General features: G+C 42.9%; 1 protein-coding gene across 6 annotated transcripts in view; it reads right to left on the bottom strand.

Annotated features, from left to right (window-relative positions):
• LOC144593493 (BTB/POZ domain-containing protein KCTD8-like) overlaps positions 1 to 25,304 on the bottom strand; it is a 192,177-nt gene that overhangs the window by 143,666 nt on the left and 23,207 nt on the right. Inside the window, exon 2 of one of the 6 annotated variants that reach the window (XM_078399178.1) lies at positions 13,737 to 14,532. The exons of the other annotated variants lie outside the window; for them this stretch is intronic. Coding sequence (XP_078255304.1) covers positions 14,459 to 14,532 — 74 coding nt within the window. The 3' untranslated portion in view covers positions 13,737 to 14,458. Of the gene's footprint in view, positions 1 to 13,736; positions 14,533 to 25,304 lie in introns of those variants that run through there. 6 annotated transcript variants of the gene reach the window in all.

The raw sequence follows: 25,304 nt of genomic DNA, 5'->3' as shown, positions 1-25,304 counted from the left end.
GGAACAGCTGAATTGGTTGTCAAACTTCTAAAACAAATTCAACTCAATTCAAACAGAAGGGTTTCCCCCTTGAAACATTGCCTGTTCTTTTTCTCCAGAGATTCTGCCTGACCCGTTGAGTTACTCCAGTATTTTGTGTTTATCTTCGGTATAAACCAGCCTCTGCAGTTCCTTCCGACACAAGGCAGCTGCTTATATCCTTTTTTGTGTCTGGCACTTATATAGAAGCATAGAACATAGGTGCAGGAGTAGGCCATTCGGCCCATCGAGCCAGTACCGCCATTCAATATGATCATGGCTGATCATCCTAACTCAGTACCCCATTCCGGCTTTCTCCCTATATCCCTTGATTCTGTTAGCCCTAAGAGCTATATCTAACTCACTCTTGAAAACATCCAGTGAATTGTCCTCCACTGTCTTCTGTGGCAGAGAATTCCACAGATTCACAACTATCTGGGTGAAAAAGTTTCCTTCATCTCAGTTCTAAACAGCCTACGCCTTATTCTTAAACAGTGACCCTTGATTCTGGACTCACCTAACATCGGGTACATATGGTTAAAATGTTATGTGAAACCTATCAATCCATGCCTGAATGATACCCAGGTTTTGCTGCTTGCATTGACAATCTCATTTTCTGAAGTATGAGTGGAATTGGGCAATAGGGACATTGAATCACAAAATCATAAGCAAAGAAATAGGCACCATGGCCCACTATGTCTATGCCATCTGTTGCACCTCAACAAAACATTCGCCTTGGCCCTCATTACATTTGTAGTTCGAAGACTTTGCTCTTCAGTTTAGTTTAGTATAGTTTAGAGATACAGTGTGGAAATAGGCCCTTTGGCCCACCGTATCAGCACCGACCAACAATACCCGCACATTAACACTATCCTACACATGCTAGGGACAATTTTTACACCATTCAATTAACCTAGAAACCTGTATGTCGTTGTGGTGTGTGAGGAAACCGAAGATCTCGGGGAAAACGCACGCGGTCACGAGGAGAACGTACAAACTCCATACAGATAGCACCTGTTGTCGGGATCAAACCTGGATCTCTGGCGCTGTAAGGCAGCAACACTACCGCTGTGCCACCATGCCATTTCATTATGCTTCATTTTTAAATGGTGTGAGCATCTGCCTACACCACCTCCTCAGGCAGTGCATTCCAGACTCCAACCATTTTTACATGAAAGATTTCCTCCTCAGCACCTCTCTAAACTTTCTACCTCTCAACTTAAATCTATATTCTCTCAAGGTGAAAAAGATTTTTGCTATCCATCCTATCTATACCCCTCATAACTCTGCATATCTCTATTAGGCCCCGGGATGGCAAGACTGTCATATGATGAAAGAATGGAGCAACTAGGCTTGTATACACTGGAATTTAGCAGGATGAGAGGGGATCTTATTGAAACATATAAAATTATTAAGGGATTGGACATGCGAGATGCAGGAAACATGTTCCCAACGTTTGGGGGAGTCTAGAACCAGGGGCCACAGTTTAAGAATAAGGGGTAGGCCATTTAGAACTGAGATGAGCCAAAACTTTTTCACACAGAGAGTTGTGAATTTGTGGAATTCTCTGCCTCAGAAGGCAGTGGAGGCCGATTCACAGAATGCATTCAAAAGAGAGTTAGATAGAACTCTTAGGGCTAGTGGAATCAATGGGTATGGGGAGAAGGCAGGAAAGGGGTACTGGTTGTGGATGATCAGCCATGATCACATTGAATATGAGATGCTGGCTCGAAGGGCCGAATGGTCTACTCCTGCATCTTTTGTCTATGTATCTATGCATCTATGTCCACTCTCAACCACCTGCACTGCAGGGAAAACAAAACCCACCTATTTTGTCTCTCCTAATTTCTATAACGTTCCAGTCCTTGCAATATCCTGGTTAATCTCTGCTGCGCTCCCTCCAGCACAATCATATCCTTACTTAGGTGTGGTGACTAGAACTAGACACATCACCCCAAGTGAAGCCTAACCAGTGTTGTATAAATTTGGAACATGTCATCTGAGCTCTTATATTCAGTATCATGGCCGATGAAGGTGAGCATCACACATGCCTTCTTCATGCACCTTTGCTTACATTTTCAGGGATCTATTGACTTGTAAGCCCAGATCCATCTGTTCATCAACACTCCCTTTACCAGGATTTGCTATTTACTGTATATGTCTTACCTTTGTTTCCATCTGCCATCGCTCCACTCAACTTACCAGCTAAAGCACTAGACCCTTCCTCATTACCAACGCCACCACCAATATAATTCTGTCCTTATGATGAAAGGATGATCACTGATGGACCAACTGAAGATGATTGGACTAGGGACACTATCCAGAGGAACTCCCACAGAGATGTCCTGTGTTTGGGATGCTTGGCTTCAAACATATTCCTTGTTGTTTGCTATTATGGCAGGCAGTGGAAATGTCCAAGTGATTCATATTGAGTTCAACATTGATTTTGTTTGTACTTTTAGAAATCTCATTTGGATCCATGTATATTCTCATTTCTGTTTACATATAGATTAAATTCAAAAATGTAAATGTTTAGATCTACCTCATTGGTTGGAAGTGCTAAAAGTGCCACACAGTAGCAGCTACACATTGCCGTCTGCCTTCGAATTTTGGTTCCAATTAATACAATGACATCAAAAGGGGAACACAACATTCTGCCACTGGCAAGGGTGAATTTCTTGACACTTGTTATTTGTCACTTCAATCAAATGGAAACGCTAAATAAAAACCTTATAAGATCATACGGTTTGTGAGATTACTTGTATGTACAATTTGTATTTATCTAAAAAATGTCTGTTGGCTTTATAACTGGTACTGGTTGGACCCCATACGAATGATCGCTTGTTACTTAATTGTTATTCAAGAATTTAGTAATCACATTCTGTAATGTTTGTGAATTGTGAGGCTAAAGCCAATCTCCCTGTTGCATGTAAATGCAATCGCATTGGCGACATGTACAGTCCCATCCCTTTCCCACTGGAAAATGTGGACCTTGCTCAATTTTCTCCAGATACATCCACCACCTTATTGCCTGCAATTCAATTAAAAGGCCCAGATAAACCATAATGTTTAGCCAGCCGGAGACAATTCTGAATGAATTAGCACAGACACCAACGGCAATCGAAGTGTTGATGCAAAACAAACATTATTTTAAAGATTCATTTTGGTCTCGGATGATCAAACTCTCCAGGAAAATTCAGCAGGAGCTCAGCTGAGGTATCTCATGGATGTCTTTTATACACAGTTGCATGACTACATTTTGGTAGTTTGGATGGTGTTTTTGGACAATTTATCATCATTAATTCGCAATCTCAGAATTTGTGAGATACAATCTTGCTCGAACAACACATCATTCAGCTCCACAACCTTCCCCCCACCCCCCCCCCCCCTCCCCCACATTCAACTAGGTTATCACTGAACTCCATTTACAGCTTTTGTTTTATATTCTTTGATATCTATACCTATCATTTATTTTCAATCTCGGATTTTAAGGATTCTCTTAATTTAGCATTCACAGTCATTTGATGGAAATAAATTGAAATTTCTTCTGTCAGAAATAACTCTTTTTTGCATTGATGCAATCACAAAAAAGGCATGCCAGGGTCTCTACTTTCTGAGAAGTTTAAAGCGATTTAGCATGTCATTCATCAACAAACTTCCACAGATGTACTATAGGAAGTTTCATGGCTGATTGTATCGTGGTCTGATATAGCAATGCCAACGCATGGGAATGCATTGAGTTTTGTGAACTCAGCCCAGTCAATCATGGGCACCTCGCTCCCCACCATCAAAAGCTTCTACATGAGGCATTTCCCCAAGAAGGCAGCATCTATCATCAAGGAATTCCACCAACTGAGATATGGCCTCTTCTTCCTGTTACCATCGGACAGGAGATAGAGAAACCTGAAGTCCCACACCAGCAGGTTCAGGAACAACTATTTCCCTACAACTATCTGGATCTTGAAGTGACTCGCAAAAACCCAAATCCTACCTCAACACTGGAATACTACAGACCACCTCTTCCCTCAACAGGAAAATACATTCTCTGCTCCACCTTATTAAATATATTTATCACATCTTGATCAGACCACCGCTATTTTTCTAAATCTGAGGGTATACAAGCCAGGTTTGTGCAACTAGTTCTAAAAGATTAACTCGTTAAATCCTGAAGACATTCAGAATTCTTCATCTGTTGAGTGAGTCTTCTATCTATGGATCAATCACCTGAGCATTCTCTTCGGCTCTTTATCGATTCCCCTCACAGAAAGCCTAAGACATGCAAAGCAGTTTCTGTCATACACTGCTCCGTCACGGTCTAAATACAAAAACAGTTTGCAGGCTTTCTTTTCATGAGGTAAGTACTTGAAGAAAGGACCTTTTTGACTTCTTGGGAGGAGAAATAGATTGGGTGTCAAAGCTGGTTGTAGATGGCTGATGTTTGATGGGTCACTCAACCCTCTACCTGCACCAGTCTTTGATTTTATTCAGCACAATTACATTGAGATATTTCTTTCACTCTGTCATCAGAATGATAGATACTCTCTGAAGACCATCAAACCTCCACTGTGCAGCTTTTTTTCGATTTCTCAGAGACGCACAGCAAGTTAGTGACTATGGAGGAAGATATAAAATGCTGGAGTAACTCAGCGGGTGACGCAGCATCTCTTGAGAACATGGATAGGTGATGTTTCGGGTCATGACCCCTTTTCAGAATATTTGAAGAAGAGTCCCAACCCGAAACATTAGCTATCGAGTACCTGTTTGTGAGGCGGCATGGTGGCGCAGCGGTAGACTTGCTGCCTTGCAGTGCTTGCAGCGCTTGCAGCGTCAGAGGTGCGGGTTTGATCCCGAATACGAGTGCTGTCTGTGCGAAGTTTGTACGTTCTCCCCGTGACTCGATTTTTCCCGAGATCTTCGGTTTCCTCCCACACCAAAGACGTACAGTTAAATAGGTACATTGGCTCGGAAAATGTAAAAATTGTCCCTAGTGTGTGTTGGATGGTGTTGATGTGTAGGGATCGCTGGTCGGTACGGACCCGGTGGGTCGAAGAGCCTGTTTCCATGCAGCCTGACTCATTGAGTTACTCCGGCACTTTACGTCTTCTTTTGTAAACCAGCGTTTGCAGCTCCTTGTTTCCACGAAGTGGTGACCATCTTCTTTGATGAAATTACAACAATAAAATCTTTTTTTTTAATTTACTCTTCACAAATTCTATAGATATCATCATCCATGCTCTTCTTCCTCCCAGATTCCTCACTCCATTGAGATAAAAAATGATCAAACTGTCCTCTACTCTAATCTGTTGCCTCTCACATCTCATATCTCTCACCTTCAATCTCTCACTTTCAATCATCCCTTCTGTTTATTGTGCTGCAAACTAAATTTAGTTATACCTCATATTTCACTGACTTATCTCAACCTTCTATTTCTCTCCTTAGCTTAGTAAAAATTCAAAGAGTCCATAATGCAGCGTATATTGTGTTAATACGGTTTTAAGACCTATACACACCATACAGTTAGAATTTGATACAGTGTCTTATCAACCACTGCAGCTTGTTGTTGTTCACCTTCAATAAAGGACGTCTGGTTCGAAGCTCCAAAGTTGTCACTTACCATAAACACAGCAATGATGACGACCCTACAATGCAATATGGTATTGCATTGCAGGTGCTGTCGCTTGATCTGCTCCCTCGACTGTCCAGGGACCCCGACAGTCCTTTCAGGTTAGGCAGAGGTTCACTTGCCCGTCCTCCAACCTCATCTACTGTATCCGTTGTTCAAGATGTGGACTATTATACATCGGCGAGACCAAACGCAGACTGGGCGATCGTTTCGTGGAACACCTTTACTCAGCACGTGTGAACCAACCTGATCTCCCGGTTGCTGGACACTTTAATTCTCTTTCCCATTCTTACACAGACCTTTCTGTTCTCGGTCTCCTCCATTGTCATAGTGAGGCTAAATGCAAATTGGAGGAACAGCATCTCATATTTTGTTTGGGCAGCTTACAGCCCAGTGGTATGAATATTGATTTCTCTCACCAGGTAGCCCTGGCATTCCCTCTCTCTCTATCCCTCCCCCACCCGTCGCACTAGCTTCTCATTTTCACCCTACAAACGGCTTACAATGGCCTGTTTCCTTTATCATTGTTACTTTTTGCATATCTTTCATTCATTGTTCTTTATCTCTCCACAACACCGTCTATATCTCTCATTTCCCTTGTCCCTAATCAGCCTGAAGAAGGGTCTCGCCCTGAAATGTCACCCATTCCTTCTCTCCAGAGATGCTGCCTGTCCCACTGAGTTACTCCAGCTTTTTGTGTCTATCTTCAGCTTAAACCAGTATCTGCAGTTCCTTCTTACACAATGCAATATGGGTAGTTAGTGGGGGATATTGCATCTCCAGAAGGACCATGACAGTAACTGTTTGCAAGGGAGAAGAGTTTGGGGTTGTCGAAATTGAATAGTAAAAGTGGCAGGTGTCGGACTTGAAAGATATGCTGCTGAATTACAAAACGATGAGAGGGGACATGTTAATCCAACATCTTCAGAGTTTTTTAGTGGGTTACACTTGGGAATATGTGCAACTACAGAGCTGAAGAAATAGTTGGTGACCATGTGGTCAGGCTGAAGATCCTGTCGAAGAAGTGTAACTAAAATATCTTTTCAGAAAAAGACACAATGTGCTGGAGTAGCTCAGCAGGTCAAGCAGCATCTTTGGAGAACATGGATGGGCGACCTTTTGGGTCGGGATCCTTCTTCATATTTACAAGCTCACAGCATGAATGTTGAATTCTCAAATACCATACCATAACTACCATACAAACAACCCATTCCCCACCACCCCCCTCCTTTTTCCATCTCTCATCTTTGTTGCCCAATTAGATCTACACCCATTTCTTTTTTCCCTTTGTCCTGTCCCCTTCCACCCAACTTGCTTCCTCTGGCTTCACATTTCACGCCTTGTCTGCCCTATCTCGTCTCACTCTTTTTGTCTTTTCATCTCTGGCCTTTGTCCAACCATTCACCTATTCACTTTGACCTGCCCCCATTCCAGTTTTCTTGTGCCCCCCTCCCACCAAATTAGTCTGCAGATGGATCCCAACCCGAATCATTACCTGTCCATGTTCTCCACAGATGCTGCCTGACGAGATAAGTTAATCCAGCACTTTGACTTTTTTTTGTAAGTCAGCATCTGTAGCTCCTTGTGTCTACAAGATGTTTTCAGGTTAGCTTTGTAGGATCAGCTGGCATATGGGTGTGTTGTTGGAAGCATTTAGGCAATTCGATGGTCAGTTCAACACTGAAGGGGCGTGTGAAATGATAAGTGGGATCCAGTTCCATATAACATGTCATTCTGGAGTCTGGGTGTCGAGCAGAGGTAATGGCAGCACCACCTTTCTTTATCCACTGTATTGTGTCTTGTGGTCCCAGAAAACATCCTAGGTCTGGAGCCATGACGGCTTGAAACTGCGAAAGACTGGAGAAATATAGTGGAGGGTTTCCATGGCGGGAGAGCTGCACATGTCAGAATGCTGCAGATACACAAGGCTAGAATAACAAATTAATTCTATTTTTGCCCAAGAGGTGCAGGTCCACAGCATGGCAGCGATTGGAAGCTCATGGTTAAAACCACGCAGCCCCCTCGAGGGATGGTGGTCAGTATGGATTTGGAATTCATGTTGATGGATCTTGGCATGTGAGCAGTTGCTCAGTCTGACGCAATGGAAAGCTACAGACTGTACTCCGGGGCAATGTAGTGAACTCTAGTTTGCTGCATTCAGCTTGAAGTGGAACAGACCAATAAACATTCTGCTCAAAGATATTGCTGCAAAATTCTTTAGTACGTATGAGCCAAGACCTTACGCGGAAAGATTTTTCCTTGTGCACTTATCCATGGTGGAGTGTCCTAAGGAAATTAAGCGAGTCTGAGGGGTGTGAGGAGAGGAGAGAAAACCACTTATATTTCTTACTCACAAAGCTGTGAAAACTACCAATCATCCAGCAAACATAGTGTGGCATTTTCTTACCAGTATGCCATCCTGATCAGTACTGAATTGCTTTCACCTCTGGAGAAGGGATGGCAAGGAAAGGAGGCTTGAGGGAAAGGAGGGAGTGGTGGAGGCTAATGTCAGGGTAATTGGGACCTCAAGTAGAATCTTTGTGGAGCATAGAGGACAAATGTTACGAGAGTCAAAGAGAGTCCTAGAGTCATACAGTGTGGAAACAGGCCCTTCGACCCAACTTGCTCACGCAGACCAACATGCCCCATCTACACTAGTCCCACTGCCTGCTTTTGGCCCACATCCCTCTAAACGTATCCTATCCATGTTCCTGTCTAAATGCTTCTTAAACACTCAGTCCCTGTCTCAACTACCTCCTCCATCAGCTCGCTCCTTTGTGTAAAAAAATCTCTTACTAAGATAAGCTGCCAAGAATTGGCGACCACAGATCAGTTATGATTGTGGAGAGGTGGTTGGGAAGAGTTACAGGGAACTATCCATGGTGGATTCCCTGTGGCCTGGAAACTGCCAAGCCAGTGAGTCTCACAAGACGGAATCAAGGGATACGGGGAATAAGCAGGAATGGGGTACTGATTTTGGATGATCAGCCATGATCATATTGAATGGTGGTGCTGGCTCAAAGGGCAGAATGGCCTACTCCTGTACCTATTTTCTATGTTCAGACCTGCATCAAAATAAGTGACTGCTTAGTCACTGGGCGCTGAGCATATCACTTTAAATCACAGTCAGAGGGATGATAGACATGTTGTGCAACTTAGTTTAGTTTAGCTTAGTTTAGAGATACGTGGAAACAGACGCTTCGGCCAACCGGTCCACGCCGACTAGAAATCCCCGTACATTAACAATATCCTACACACACTCGGGACAATTTACATTTATACCTAGCCAATTTACCTACATACCTGTACATCTTTGGAGTGTGGGAGGAAACCGAAGATCTCGGAGAAAACCCATGCAGGTCACGGGGAGAACGTACAAACTCCATAAAGACAGCACCCGTAATCGGGATTGAACCCAGGTCTCCGGCGTTGCAAACGCTGTAAGGCAGCAACTCTACCACTGTGCCACGTGCCTCCCCTCCTGTTAGTGTGAAGTGTTGTGCAAGTTTGAATGTAGGGTTGAAAAGCAAACTGAATATCTTTGTTTTATTTCTCATCACTGACAACATTAACCTTAATCTTTGATCTGTTACTAATCAATGTAAAATGAAAACTGTTGGTTCTGCACTGGACTGCAGGATTATATTTCTATGAACACAAAGCTATGATCATGGTGTGCTTTGACATCAGTACCATACTGAAGATTTGAGTGTGTAAATTCCAAAAGACAGTACTGGGACTCCAGCAAAAAAATTGGTACCAAGCAAAAGCGTCATTGAGAAATAACCATCATTTATTTTTGCTCTTTGGTCACACTCACAAGACCACTGCTACTGCCCAGCATTTTCTTTACACTGCACCTGATTTAAGACAGATTTCCAGCAGCACAAACAACTGGTTTTCAATTCAACTCGCAGAATGCCAAGTAAATTCTTGTCAATCTGCAAAACTTATACACTGTGGGGAGTCAGTGAGAAGGGCTATCTTAAGTGCACATAAGGAGCTCTACATCTCACACTCTACAGCACTTTGGGAAGGGAGAATGACTGTCAGTCTGTGATTATATGCTGTTGAAATATTACAGAGCAGCAGCAGTCGTTAAAAATATCCAGCTACCGATCCACTTCAATTTTTGTTCATCTGAAAACTGCAGTGAAGTGGTTGTTGCCCTTTTACCTTTGATATTGTTGAAGAAGATTGCCATTTGATTCTGGCACACTGTGTTTAGTGTTTATTCCCACAAAGGAAATTTAAAGGGACAAAGCAATTTTTTTCAATGACTAGCAATCGCAGCCTGAGAGAAGGCTCTAAGTTTGTTTTGATGATCCTGCCCATGGATTTGGAGAAAAAAGACACAAAGTGCTGGAGTAACTCACTCCAGATAGATCCACGTTCTCCAGAGATGCTGCCAGACCCACTGAATTACTCCAGCACTTTTGTATGTCTATTTTTGTAAGCGAGCAGCTGCAGTTCCTTGCATCCACAAGGGATTTGGAAGATTTTGCAGGGCCCTGGTGATATCCCCACTAATGTTTTGTCTGCTGAAGGTGGTCCGCGATTCAAAAACGTATCGGACAAAATGGACCACTGCTGCCTAGCAGACCCTGAGCTTTATCCTAGGACTGAGGTATTCACCGTAAGCACATTTTCCCTCAGGTATCCACACTGAAGGCAATAATGAATTACATCTTCAATGCCTTGATTTACTGAGAGGTGGCTCGTGAGGCATCATTTTGGTAGATCTTTATTGCAAGTGATACTGCTTTGCAGAGTGGGCGGGTTAGCATAGGGCCTTTGTTTCATGGATTTAACGTTGTGAATGCTCATGCTTTCACATGCTTCAGTGAACTAGTTGATAATGACTTGGAGCATGACCTACAAACACACAAACACACACAAACAAACACACACACACACGCACACGCACACAGACTACAGCTCAACTGCTAAGCTGGTGATGACATTAGTTCTGCAGAGATAACAAAATTTGAACAGTTTCCTATTTGTTCTGTAGATTAGCTTCACTCCAGCAGGACGTTTGTTGGAGGCGAGATGAAGTGAGAAATATTGAGCAAAGTTTTGTGGCAATAACACAGACTTGCTTGATACAAGTGATTTGCTTGAACAAGTCTGTATTGTCATTTTCCAGAACCATCCAAATACATTGTGGCGTATCACAATAACATTCCTTTCACTCCCTCAAGTTAAATGGTTACCATGGTCAGATTACCCCTCCCAGTTACATTCTTTGTTCATTTTCATGCAGATAGCACCAATTTACTGGTAAAGGTTAAAAGATGAGGATCTCACTTCACTACACCCTGGATTTCTATCAAAGCCACATTATTGTCTCCCTGACCATTACCCATATCTAGGCCACTACCTGACTCAACAAGTGTGAATACCTGCTGGATCAAATTGTCCTGGTAACTCTTCTTCTGCCTACCCTAATACTCCTAATGCTTCATAACATCTGCACCTCAGGCTTCAGCTCAGTATCTCATGAGCAGTCCAAGTTTCAGCCACATACCACAATTGTGGTACAATATTGTATTGTATTGTATTGTATTGTATTGTATTGTATTGTATTGTATTGTATTGTATTGTATTGTTGGTCTCCACAAAATAACATGTGCAGCAGAAATCAAAACATCATATTTCCTTGTTAAGATTCCTTTGTTGAGATTTTTATTCATTTGATATTTCAATTGTTTGTGATTAATACGTGTTATCTTCTACACCATTGTGGCATATCAATAAGATATCTCAAGCTAATTAATATTGCTTTCTCACTAAGTCTAACTCATATTTTCAAGACTTTACATAGTCTAATTGCATGGAAATAATTACAAATAATAATTTTACACCCAAGGTATCTAGGATGGTTGATAGAATTTTGTTATTTATTACTTAATGGTTACATTAAATGTTCCAATATGATTTAACATATCTATAATATAATGAAGCATCTTTCATCAATGTAAATATCACAGCACATGCAGGTGTATTCATGTTACAAAAGTTACATACACTCAATTGTCACATCATTCACGTAACATTAGCACCTCACTTTCTGGATCAAGTTCATTGATTTTGATGATCTCCATAATTTTTGTACTTTTTGAAAAATCAGTCGAAGTGTTTTCTTTGACAGACACAAAGTGCTGGAGTAACTCAGCGGGTCATACAGCATCACTGGAGAACATGGACACAAAGTGCTGGAGTAACTCAGCGGGTCATACAGCATCACTGGAGAAAATGGATGGGTGACGTTTTGGATCGGGATCCTTCTTCAGATGGCCAACCCAAAACATCACCCATCCATGTTCTCCGGGTTGCTGCCTGACCCATTGAGTTACTCCAGCACTTTGTGTCTATCTTTAGTATAAACCAGCATCTGCAGTTCTTTGTTTCTACAAAGTATTTGCTTTCATTAATTTCCCCCTACTTAGCTCATTATGCAATTTAGCGCCTTTTGCTTTCAGGAACCAGGTTGCAGATCCTTTCTCAGCTTAATGGCCGGTAACTGTGGAATATAATGGAACAAGGATGATGGCAACTTAATCTTCCAGCTAATTCTCTGCAGATAATCAACTCGTCAATGTATTACTGCAGCTCTCTATCTGTTCAGAAAGAGCTGTCATATTGAAAAGCTCCAATACAAGGTCATTGATTATGAATCATTAATTATTTTACTCTCATCTCATTTGCTGCCTGACTGGCTGTGTAATCCCAACAGTTTTATATTTTTTATTTAAGAATTCTCTTATTGTTGAGCTTGTAGCATAGCTTGGTAGGGGGATGGGGTGATGAGAGGAGTGGGGGGATGGGGTGGTTGGAACATTTTTGGTTCTGAATGGCTCCCAGTAATGGACACGGGGATCATGACATCTGATTAGCCCATATCTATTGCTTCCAGTGCAGGCAGCATGCTAGGGACCTGCTAACTCTGTTGTATGTCTTCATTTACAGGTCACAGTGCCAATCCTGCTGATCGCTATCATGTTGCCAGGCAACAAGGACCACTCAATGCCAAACTAAATCACTTAAAGTACCTCTGAAAGGGGTGGTGACTTGTGGCTGTATCAGGTGCTTGCAAGTATTTCAGAATTCATTCTTCCCCCCAAGCCATTCCAACATGGCAAAATACAGGAGAGAGCAGATTTAGTTTAGTTTAGTTTTGTTTTCTTTTAGTTTAGTTTAGTTAATTGTCACATGTACCGAGGTACAGTGAAAGGCCTTTTTGTTGTGTGCTATCCAGTGAGCAGAAAGACTACACATGCTTACAATCAAGCCATCACAGTGTACAGCTACAGTATAAAGGGAATAACGTTTAGTGCAAGTTCAAGTCCAGTAAAGTCCGATTAAAGATAGTCCGAGGCTCTCCCAATAAGGAAGATGATAGGTCAGGACCGCTCTCTAGTTGGTGATTGGATGGTTCAGTTGCCTGATAACAGCTGGAAAGAAACTGTCCCTGAATCTGGAGGTGTGAGTTCACACACTTCTGTAACTCTTGCCTGATGGGAGAGGGGAGAATAGGGAACAAAATCCACCAGTGTTAATCTTCCCTTCATTCTGAACTTGGCCTCGGAGCAAAGTAATGGGCAAGTTATGTCAGGGAGCCAGGAGACCCTGCAACACACTCTTTGAAACTATTGCGATGCACAGACGTTAGAGGTCAGTGTCCGAGGACAAGCCCAAGGACATCGAAGTATTACAACAAGAAGTTACAGTCAAGGTTAGTGTGCATGAAGCTCCCTCACTTGCACCACTGGCTTCAGGTACTACTGGTAACATCCTAGCTGAGAACAATCAGGGCTTGCACCTAATATTGTTTTACCACAGCCTGGCACAGTTACCAGAGCTGCCTTCCACCAAACGTCACAAACATAACTCACAAATATATCTCACCCACCACACAGACTATCTATAACAGGAGGCTGGCAATTATCAACTACTAGGAGACGCAAACTGAACAGAAATAGTTAAAAAAGCAAATTATCTTGAAGCATTATTATCATGTTTAGTTTAGAGATGCAGCGTGGAAGCAGGCCCTTCACCCCCACCGAATCCGTGCTGTCCAGCTATCCCTCTACACTACCACTATCACTCTCACTACCACAAGGAACAATTTACAATTTTTACCAAAGCCAATTACCCTACAAGCCTGTAAATCTTTGAAGTGTGGGAGGAAACCGGAACACCCGGAGAAAACCCATGTGGTCACAGGGAAAAGGTACAAACTCCCTACAGACAGCACCCGGAGTCAAGATCGAACCCAGGTTCTCTGACGCTGAAAGACAGCAACTCTACAGCCCTTAATTTTAGTCAAACAAATTTAAACCACAAGCCTCCAACATCACCAACACCTCCAGCTGGTGACCGTGAAGTTTAGGGCAGAACAGTGGTGCAGCTAGCAGAGCTGCTGCCTCACAGCACCAGAGACCCAAGTTCAATCCTGACCTCAGGTGCTCTCTGTGTGGAGTTTGAATGTTTTGCACTGTGATGCCTTGGGTTTCCTCAGGTGTTCCGGTTTCCCCCCACATCCCAAAGACGTGTGGGTTGTAGGTGAATTGGCCCCAGTGCATAAGGAGTGGATGAGAAAGTGGGATAACATAGAACTAGTTCAAAATGGGGAAAAATACTGACTTTTTAATTCATCTGACATGGTGCTGAGCTAGCTTTATCTTGTTAAAAAGGTACAGGATAAATTTTGATCTGAGGGATTTCAGCTTGTAACTTCTTTTTGAGATTGCTAAAAATAACAACGTTCAGGATCAAACATTTATAATGTTTTCATTAAATCCTGTCAGATGCTCAACTGAGTATCTCCTGATGCTGGAAGTCATTTGAACACTTGGCCATCTCTTGGATTTTATTCAAGTCTGATTCTGAAATGAAAGGTTCATTGCATTAGATAATGCCATCCCCGCAGCACACACATAATAATATCGATATTGATCCTACAGTGGAGCTAGGGTGAGATTTGGGGAGTCAGCAATGTATCCACCCTTGGTGGAACTTAAAGGGCAAGGGCATTTTCGAGAATAGAGGAAGCATGGTAGTGGAAAAATAAATGACTTTTTTACGATTCGGAAAAGAATGAGAGAGCATATTGGAGCGCTCTCATGCAAGGTCGATGCCCTCCAATTTTTTTTTATAATGGCTCATCTCTTCAGAGCTGTCATGCACTGCTGTTGAATTGCTAATGAGTAATAAAATAAGTATATTTATTCTGAATTGTTAATGAGCCTTTGAAGCAGTTTGTGTGATATAACAAAAGGACATAGGATTCACTGACTGATCGGTCGGTGTCTTTAACCCTGTGGATCTGATGGTATGGGGCCATTCCCATATGCACTTCAGCTGAGCCACAGCTGTTCACATTGTTGACTCCTGTACTTGCAAAGCAGGAACAAAGCCGTCATTCTGTTCTAGTGCTAGTCCAGAATGCTAGTCATTCTGTTTGGTGTCTTTCGGCACTGTGCTCCAGTTGGACTATGTTCCGGATGTTTGGTAGGATCGAGCTTGAACCAGTCTACTGTCAGTATTCCACCACCAACCCCCACCCCCTCGGTTTCCTCCCACATCCCAAAGACGTGCACGTTTGCAGGTGAATTGGCCTTTATAAAATTGCCCCTAGTGTGTAGGGTGTGAATGAGATAGTGGGTTAACATAGGACTAGTTATTGCTGGTTGGCATGGACTCAGTAGGCTGTAGGGCTTGTCTCCATGTTGTATCTCTAATCTAATCTAAACTAAAGTAAACTAAAGTAAAGTAAAACAAAACTAAACTAAACTAAATTAAACTAAACTAAAATAAAATAAAATAAACAAAACCAAGACAAACTGAATATCATGCAGTTCTTCCTGACCAAGAATTATGAATGTGTGGATTGAGATCCAACAAAAATTCTGAAGCCATTTATGAAATAACTGTAACTGCTCTCAAATTGTGTTTTTCTTTCTCTTCTTCTTTTGAGAAGTGTTAAGTTCTCTTTTTATTTTGAGAAGTAATGGTTGCCTTTCTCAACTCTATCTATCCTCTTCTTTCTTCCATCTTATGATCAATAATAAATCCGAAATGATCATAAGGGATGGCCCACAGCATGCACTAGAGGCAATTTAAAACAAGATTTACAGCTCTTTGAAGAGGGCTTCATCAGGGCCTCCTGCAGTCCACTCTTTTGATCAATACGCAGTAGGGGAATATACTGATAGGAGAGGTACATACAATATTGTGCACTTCTGCATTCACAGATATTATAGGGAAAGAGTTGCTGACCAGTTCCATTCTGATTGCTAAGGATCCAGTTGCATTAATGTGAGTTTTGGCTAAAACTTTTGGAATATCTGGTATAATCTGTGCAGAGGTTCTACCTGTGCTGTTAAGCGATTTTATGATAATCAAAATGAAAATGGTTTCACTGCTGAGTTTCTAGGCAGAGGATTCAGCATCTAACATAGAAAATAGGTGCAGGAGTAGGCCATTCGGCCCTTTGAGCCTGCACCGCCATTCAATATGATCATGGCTGATCATCCAACTCAGTATCCCGTACCTGCCTTCTCTCCATACCCCCTGATCCCTTTAGCCACAAGGGCCACATCTAGCTCCCTCTTAAATATAGCCAATGAACTGGCCTCAACTACCTTCTGTGGAGGAGAATTCCACAGATTCACCACTCTCTGTGTGAAAAAAAACTTTCTCATCTCGGTCCTAAAAGACTTCCCCCTTATCCTTAAACTGTGACCCCTTGTTCTGGACTTCCCCAACATCGGGAACAATCTTCCTGCATCTAGTCTGTCCAACCCCTTAAGAATTTTGTACGTTTCTATAAGATCCCCCTTCAATCTTCTAAATTCCAGCGAGTACAAGCCGAGTCTATCCAGTCTTTCTTCATATGAAAGTCCTGCCATCCAGGAATCAATCTGGTGAACCTTCTCTGTACACCCTTTATGGCAAGAATGTCTTTCCTCAGATTAGGAGACCAAAACTGTACGCAATACTCCAGGTGTGGTCTCACCAATGCCCTGTACAACTGCAGCAGAACCTCCCTGCTCCTATACTTAAATCCCCTCGCTATGAATGCCCACATACCATTCGCTTTCTTCACTGCCTGCTGCACCTGCATGCCTACTTTCAATGACTGGTGTACCACGACACCCAGGTCTCGTTGCATCTCCCCTTCTCCTAATCGGCCACCATTCAGGTAATAGTCTGCTTTCCTGTTCTTGCCACCAAAGTGGATAACCTCACATTTATCCACATTATACTGCATCTGCCATGCATTTGCCCACTCACCTAACCTATCCAAGTCACGTTGCAGCCTCCTAGCATCCTCCTCACAGCTAACACTGCCCCCCAGCTTCGTGTCATCCGCAAACTTGGAGATGTTGCATTCAATTCCCTCGTCCAAATCATTAATATATATTGTAAATAGCTGGGGTCCCAGCACTGAGCCTTGCGGTACCCCACTAGTCACTGCCTGCCATTCTGAAAAGGACCCGTTTATTCCTACTCTTCGCTTCCTGTCTGCCAGCCAGTTCTCTATCCACATCAATACTGAACCCACAATACCGTGTGCTTTAAGTTTGCATACTAATCTCTTATGTGGGACCTTGTCGAAAGCCTTCTGGAAGTCCAGATATAACACATCCACTGGTTCTCCCGTATCCACTCTACTAGTTACATCCTCGAAAAATTCTATAAGATTCGTCAGACATGATTTACCTTTCATAAATCCATGCTGACTTTGTCCAATGATTTCACCACTTTCCAAATGTGCTGCTATCCCATCTTTAATAACTACTGATGTTAGACTAATTGGTCTGTAATTCCCCATTTTCTCTCTCCCTCCCTTTTTGAAAAGTGGGGTTACATTAGCTACCCTCCAATCCTCAGGAACTACTCCAGAATCTAAAGAGTTTTGAAAAATTATCACTAATGCATCCACTATTTCTGGGGCTACCTCCTTCAGCACTCTGGGATGCAGCCTATCTGGCCCTGGGGATTTATCGGCCTTTAATCCATTCAATTTACCTAACACCACTTCCGACTAACCTGGATTTCACTCAGTTCCTCCATCTCATTTGACCCCCGGTCCCCTGCTATTTCCGGCAGATTATTTATGTCTTCCTTAGTGAAGACAGAACCAAAGTAGTTATTCAGTTGGTCTACCATGTCCTTGTTCCCCATGATCAATTCACCTGTTTCTGACTGCAAGGGACCTACATTTGTTTTAACTAATCTTTTTCTCTTAGGTCACAGAGAGGTTGGAACCTAATGACTTGTATCTCTAAAATACAGTTACTTGTGTTTATCATAGCATCAGTCATGACACCAGATCAATAATGAATACAATGGTATACACAGTAAAGGTGAATTCACCCAATGGACTTTGCTTCTAGAGACAAACAAGAGAGGGTCTAGCATCATCCATAAAGCTTCCTCTTTCCCTTCTCCTCTGTGTTTATAAGGGGCAGGTCTGTAGGATTGGGTTAATTGGTCCAATCACCATTAATTTGACTTGGCAGTGGCTTATTTGCCTGTGACCAGGAAAGGAGTGGACCTGAAAGGGGACATGCCATAACATTATCTTGTGGCCAGGTTGAAGGTTTCAAAGACCTTGTGCATTTGTTATTTGTTATTCCTCTCTGCAAATGAATGGTTAGTCTTCCTGAGGAAGGGTGAACATTAATTACAATTCTTCTGGATCAAGATGCTTCAGAATGACATTACTGGCAATGAAAGATTGGAAAAGCATTAGTTCTCCTGCACACTTGGTAAATAATGAGTTGAGCAAAGAGTGCAGTGTTGATAGGTGATGAGCCAGCTTAGCTCACTGAGGTTAACCTCATCTCTGGAAACACTGACTATTTCCCAGTTACCTCCCATTAACTGTAGGAATCAGAGATTGGTGAGAACAGCCTGTTATTGCTCCATGCCCAGAGTTGGTGCATTAATTCCACCAAAGCCCTTATTTAGATTTGGGACATGTGTTAAATTCAGAGATTTTAAATAAGAGGGTATCTCTTTAGTATGACATGGAAAGCCTCTCACTCAGATAGTCAGCCTAGCAATTCAGCTAAGACCTGAGAAGCGGTCCCTTCAGCCCAACTCATCCATGCCAACCATTTGCACTCGTTTGACCCATATCCATCAAAACCTTCCCTATCCAGGTGTATCTGCCTCAACTACTTCCTCAGGCCGAGTGGAGAAATTGTAGTTCTCCCTCTTGTAGTTGATCTTAATAAGCAAGTCGACACATTTGCGGGGCAGCTGGCACATTGTGCTTAGCCTGTGCGGATTAGTTTGAGGTCTATCCATCGTCTTCAAATGAGGTCAAAGTTAGGAGCCCTTACTGTGGGATCAATGTTGAAGTATTTGGTACCTGGATTCAATCTGCCCCATGGTTCCTTCCATCAGAATAGTGGACTAACAGACACAGCATATGCACATTGGGTGCTATTTCCTAAAATGAGTAGCATGATTTGAAATGCTTTTGTGTTGGTTTAGGAGATGGGAAGTTGGTTTTGCCCATTGAGGGTATTGGTTCTGCAACTGAGGACATTGGAATTGTTGTGAGTTGCAGGTGGAGTAAAGTTGGGGAGCTCCAGCAGGCACTTGGCTCGAATGGATTGTGTCCCTATCAGCACCCTGATGGAGGCGTTTCACTGCCCAACTGCAATCTTTGCATGGAGGCTGCAGGGCCAGGAGCGATGTTGTGCAACAGACTGTTCCAGGGCCAGTGTAGTGGTGTATTGTGTTCTCGCTCTGCTAGTTTATGATTTGCCGAGCAGGACTCCAGACCAGGTGTAGCCTTGTTTTCACTTCTACCCACTTTAAGTGGCATGTGCAATATTCCCAGTGAGTGGATGTGCCTCTATTTTCTTGTTGATTAATTCTTTACTGTTGACTGCAATATAGAATTAATGGTAGTTAACTCCATTCCAGCTAATATTAGTGCATTATGAAATGCAAGAACTAGTTATTCAGTAACTCCTTGGTATTTATGACCTTTTTCTGCTGTAGCTGGATAAGGACCTATGATACACTTAATTCAAATTATTTGCCTCAACACATTCACAAGAAATATTAGCTATGAAATTGATTTATGAATCTAAAGGTGCATTAGTCATGGTGGTTCATATTGGATCAATATACATGTCATGTAAGAGGCCATCACTGGGAAATTCAGGAGCTGATGTTCCACTGCACAGGCCTTGTGGACTCCAGGCTGTATCATCCAGTGGTCAGGGTAAGATTGCAAGGAGAGGGGTTGTTGAGTGATGTTCAACACAGGAGATGGTTGCAGTGGGCAGGAGCAGGGGGGAGGGGCGGGGAGGGTTTGAGAATGAAGGTGAGTGAGGTCTGTCTCCACATTAAAGGACACCTGGCCCAGTCAGGTATCCAGCTTTGGCTCCTGTTAAACTGTACAGAGGTTGGAGTGATCTGCGGTACCATACATACAGAAATTAAAGTTAGACGACTCGAGTTGATATTCTTATTCAACATTATAAAAGCACTCTGGATGCTACGAGGTCAGCTACGGGAGGCACCCCCAGGCACAAAGGCTGAATGGTGGCTGGGTAAGGCAAGGGACAACGGTTCGTTGGCCGATGGGTGGATCCTGATGGAGGCATCGGTGGAGTGGGCCGCTGGAGGTGGGCCTGCAGCAGACTGCGGCTTGAATGGAATGGGTGCCGCTCCAAAAACCGAGCGAACAGACCGGATGTGACCTGCAGTGACACGGAGCTGTGAAGGATGCAAAGCTTTGCTTGGCCAGGCCGAATCTGCAACACACCCAGGACAGTGGGTCGTTATGGCCAGGTTAAGAACTCGACACTTATAACAACTTGTAGTTAAAAATGGCGTCAAAACCTGGCGACTCTTATATACTGTTTCAGTGTACTTTTCCTATACACTTGTACTTAATCTAAGATTGTGCTTATGTATAGTAATACTATTACTGAACTGTATGCAAAAAAGAATTTCGCTCTCCCTCAGCAGAGGGCGGCACGGTGGCACAGCAGTAGAGTTGCTGCCTTACAGCGAATGTAACACCGGAGACCCGGGTTCGATCCCGACTAAGGGTGCTGTCTGTACGGAGTTTGTACGTTCCCTCCGTGACCTGCGTGGGTTTTCTCTGAGATCTTCGGTTTCCTCCCACACTCCAAAGACGTACAGGTTTTTAGGTTAATTGGCTTGGTAAATGTAACAAAAATTGTCCCTGGTGTAGGATAGTGTTAATGTGCGAGAATTGCTGGTCGGCGCGGACCTGGTGGGTCGAAGTGCCTGTTTCTGCTCTGTATCTCTAAACTAAACTAAAAAAACATGTAACAATAAAGTAGCATTGAATCATTAGAGGCAGATACAAACCTCACTTATCTTCTGAGTGTAGGAGTACACAATTATCCCACCTCAGTTTAGTTTAGAGGTACAACGTGGAAACAGGCCCTTCGGCGCTCTGAGTTCGCACCAACCAGCGATCCTCGCACACTAACACTATCCTACACACACTAGGAACAATTTACAATTTTCCCAAGCCAATTAGCCCACAAATCTGTACATCTTTGGAGCGTGGGAAGAAACTGGGGCGCCTGCAGAAACCCACGCAGATCACAGGGTGAATGTACAAACTCCATACAGACAGCACCGTAGTCAGGATCGAACCTGGGTTTCTGGCGCTGTAAGGCAGCAACTCTACTGCTGCGCCACCGTGCCACCCACCTCTGACACATTTTTTGTTGCTGAATACAACCCTGATTGGAGCTTGTACATTCAGATGGGAATTCCTGGCACTAAGAGGCATCCCTGGGAAAGGCATTTCAATGTGTGAAGAGTGGTTGCAAAGGGACTTCCTTTGCTATTCTTAAATTGGTCTGCATTTGAATAATCAGTTATATATTTAGACGCTGTTAGATGCCATAGTACATGCCCATGATCATCTATACATTACCATGTCTAAAACAAGGAGCAATATACACTGATGAGCCAAAACATTATGACCACCTGCCTAATATGCTGTTGGTCCTCCATGTGCCGCCAAAACAGCGGCGACCCACTGAGGCATGGACTCTACAAGACCCCTGAAGGTGTCCGGTGGTATCTGGCACCAAAACATTAGCAGCGGATCTTTCGAGTCCTGCAAGTTGCGAGGTGGAGCCGCCGTGGATCAGACTTGTCGATCCAGCACATCCAGCAGATTGAGATCGGATTCAGATCTGGAGAATTTGAAGGCCAGGGCAACACCGTGAACACTTCATCATGTTCCTCAAACTATTCCCGAACAATGTGTGCAGTGTGGCAGGGTCCATTATCCTGCTGAAAGAGGCCACTTCCATCAGGGAATACCATTGCCATTAAGGGGTGTACCTGGTCTGCAACGATGATTAGGTGGGTGACACGTGTCAAATTGACGTCCACATGAATGGCCGGACCCAGGGTTTCCCAGCAGAACATTGCCCAGTGCATCACACTCCCTCCACCGGCTTGTCGTCTTCCCACAGTGCATCCTGGTGCCATCACTTCCCCAGGTAAACGGCGCACACGTACACCAACGCCAACCACGTGATCTAAAAGAAAATGGGACTCATCGGTCCAGGCGACCTTCTTCCACTGCTCCAAGGTCCAGTTCCGATGCTCGCATGCCCAATGTAGGTGCTTTCGACGGTGGACAGGGGTCATCATGGGCACTCTGACCGGTCTGCGGCTACGCAGCCCCATAGGCAGCAGAGTGCGATGCACTGTGTACTGTGACACATTCCTCCCGTGACCACCATTAAAATTTTTCGTGACTTGTGCCACAATAGACCTTTTGTCGGTTCGGACCAGATGGGATACTCACCACTGCTGACCGGGAGCACCCCACAAGCCTTGCCGTTTCAGAGATGCTCTGACCCAGTCGTCTGGCCATAATAATTTGGCCCTTGTCAAAGTCGCTCAGGTCTTTACTCCTGCCCATTTCACCTGCATCCAACACATCAACTTCAAGAACTGACTATTGCTGCCTAATATATATCACTCCTTAACAGGTGCCATTGTAACAAGATTATCAATGTTATTCACTTCATCTGTCAGTGGTCATAATGTTTTGGCTCATTGGTGTATATCTAAATTGTGGACTGCATATTGCACTGTCCCCAGTTTGCTGCGGTATTTTATTTTACATTGTGATTGTGCAGTGCAGAAAAGCACAACATGCTTTATTTTCTAGGCATCGTAGTGATAAGTATTTGATTTATAATCAAAAGAGGGTTATTACAGCTAAAATAAATGTTCTGCGTAAGGTTTTTAATGGATCTGATTTACTGTCATTTTTGTCAGTAGTATTAAAAGTTTCCAAAAACATTAGCATCTACATAATGTTTTGGAAAATGATCATAAACATTCATCAGCTCGTAAAGAAAATTAATGATGCAATGGATGAGTTACACATGCCAGCTGTCTCTATTTTCCTGCTATTTGAACAGGACATGAGTCCAGATTTGATTCATGGTGATGTTGGTGGGTGAATGTTTGATGCATTTCTATCTCTGCTGCATTAACAGAAGGGTTAACCCAGTTCAAATAAACAAGCTGTGCAGCTATGAAGATACCAGATGGAAGTATATTGTGGGAAACAGCTATGGGCTTATCCACTGCAAATACCAACATTTATTTCTACAGTGGACAGAAGGCTTATGGCACATCTCAAAGATGTCAACAAAACCTAGTGTGGCAAACTAATGCTATTTTTTCAGTAGACTTTATTTAAGAGATACAATGGAAACAGGCCCCCCCCCCCCCCCCCGAATCCGCGCTGACTAACGATCACCCCTCAGGCCAGCACTATCCTACACACGAGGGACAATTTACAATTTTACCGAAACCAATTAATCAACAAACCTGTACGTCTTTGGAGTATGGGAGGAAACCGAAGCACCCGGAGAAAACCCATGCAGTCACAGGGAGAGTGTGCAAACTCCGTACAGACAGCACCCATAGTCAGGATTGAACCCGGGTCTGTGGTTCTGTACGGCAGCAACTCTACTGCTACATCACTGCACTGCCTTAATACCATTGAAAAATTCCTATCTTCACATTTACTTTCCTAGTGAAGCAACTTTAAATAATTATGATTGATAAAATGCTACTAATGAAGGTACATCATTCCTACTATGTCACTAGTCCACTATTTGGAAAAACCCATTGGCTTATGCCTCGCCAACAGTGAATTCAAACTGAGCATGCAAAGATTTACATTTGCTTTCTAAAAATCCTATGCTTCAGAACAAAAAAACGTGAGCAAATTTGACCACTTATGTTCACCTTGCTCATGACACGAGATATTCTGATGGAAGTTCCTTCCCTTGGAATAGATATTTTTACACGTGAAATTCTGGCCCATGTAGATGCCTTTTCAGCATACAAAATGGGAAGCAAGCATTAAAAATGGTGGCGTTCAAAGTAAAATGGGACGTTGTGTTGGAGACATAGTAATTGATAGTTCATTGGTACAGTTTATGGGGACAGGACCATTACCTGGAGGTCCTGCTGCAATCAGTGTCGTGGTAAAAAGCAGCCGGACTTGTTATAGAAACATAGAAAATAGGTGCAGGAGAAAGCCATTCAGCCTGTCGAGCCAGCACCGCCATTCATTGTGATCAATGGGACAGAAGGTGGACAGTCTGCCGGAGAAGGTGATAGAGGCAAATACAATTACAATGTTTAAAGTGTTTGGACGGGGATGGGAAAGACACATAGGGACAGGCTTATAGCAGCAAAACTAGATTTACAGGCATGGAGGAGGTGGGCCGAAAGGGACACTTTATATTCTGTACAATTCTACGCTTCCATGCCCCCTGCCAGTGAAAACAGAGGTGCAAGCTGCATGATGGAAACTTGCAAACCAAATCATTCTAGGTCCCTAGCACTGGCTGTCTTGGCCAAAATCCTAATCTGTTGGATGAAAAAGTATTAGACCTGCGGACTCAGTAAACCGTTTTGAATACTGATAGCCAGACCCATCATGGGAACTTGGAGAGTTTGCATGAGATATGTGTGGCTTCACTTGACTGTTCAAGTTGGTTTCTACTTAAATGTCATTGCACTGGAATTGTTTCTGTGAGAAACATATAAAACTATGAAGATACCAAAGGATTAATTATTTAATTTCTATCTTTGCAAAGCACAAAGTAAAATTTACTGAGATATATCCTTGCAAATGCTGAGAATCTCATTTCTATGTGCTGACACACTGCAGGAAAGGTTAGATCAGGTTTCTCATAATAGCCTTCATTGCATCTGATGTAACCCAACATTAAAAACAATTATGGACATGGTACAAAAGATAAGATTACATTTCTCCAGCCTAATAGCTCAATTAGATGTACATTTTAATGCTTTCATCTAAGGAATGTGTACCCAAGAATGTCTTTCAGACACAAGATTATGTTGCTTTCACATTAGGAATGCCTTAAGAAGCATTAGAATTCTTTTTCCATATTTGTTTTTACACTACATTTCCGCTGAATTCTTCCACTGCGTAATGACTGAGCTACTGCATTATTTGGGGCAGAATTTCAGTGAAATACTTCAATTTTCATGATTTAAATAGGTTATTATTTTTAATAAATTCCAGAAAACAAAGCTTACAAGAAATTGATTGGTGTGTGGTGTTTTG

This window comes from Rhinoraja longicauda, chromosome 1 (assembly GCF_053455715.1).
Source record: "Rhinoraja longicauda isolate Sanriku21f chromosome 1, sRhiLon1.1, whole genome shotgun sequence".
Taxonomy (NCBI): domain Eukaryota; kingdom Metazoa; phylum Chordata; class Chondrichthyes; order Rajiformes; family Arhynchobatidae; genus Rhinoraja; species Rhinoraja longicauda.
The sequence above is the reverse complement of the archived record's forward strand: the minus strand, read 5'-3'. Positions and strand labels throughout refer to the sequence as shown.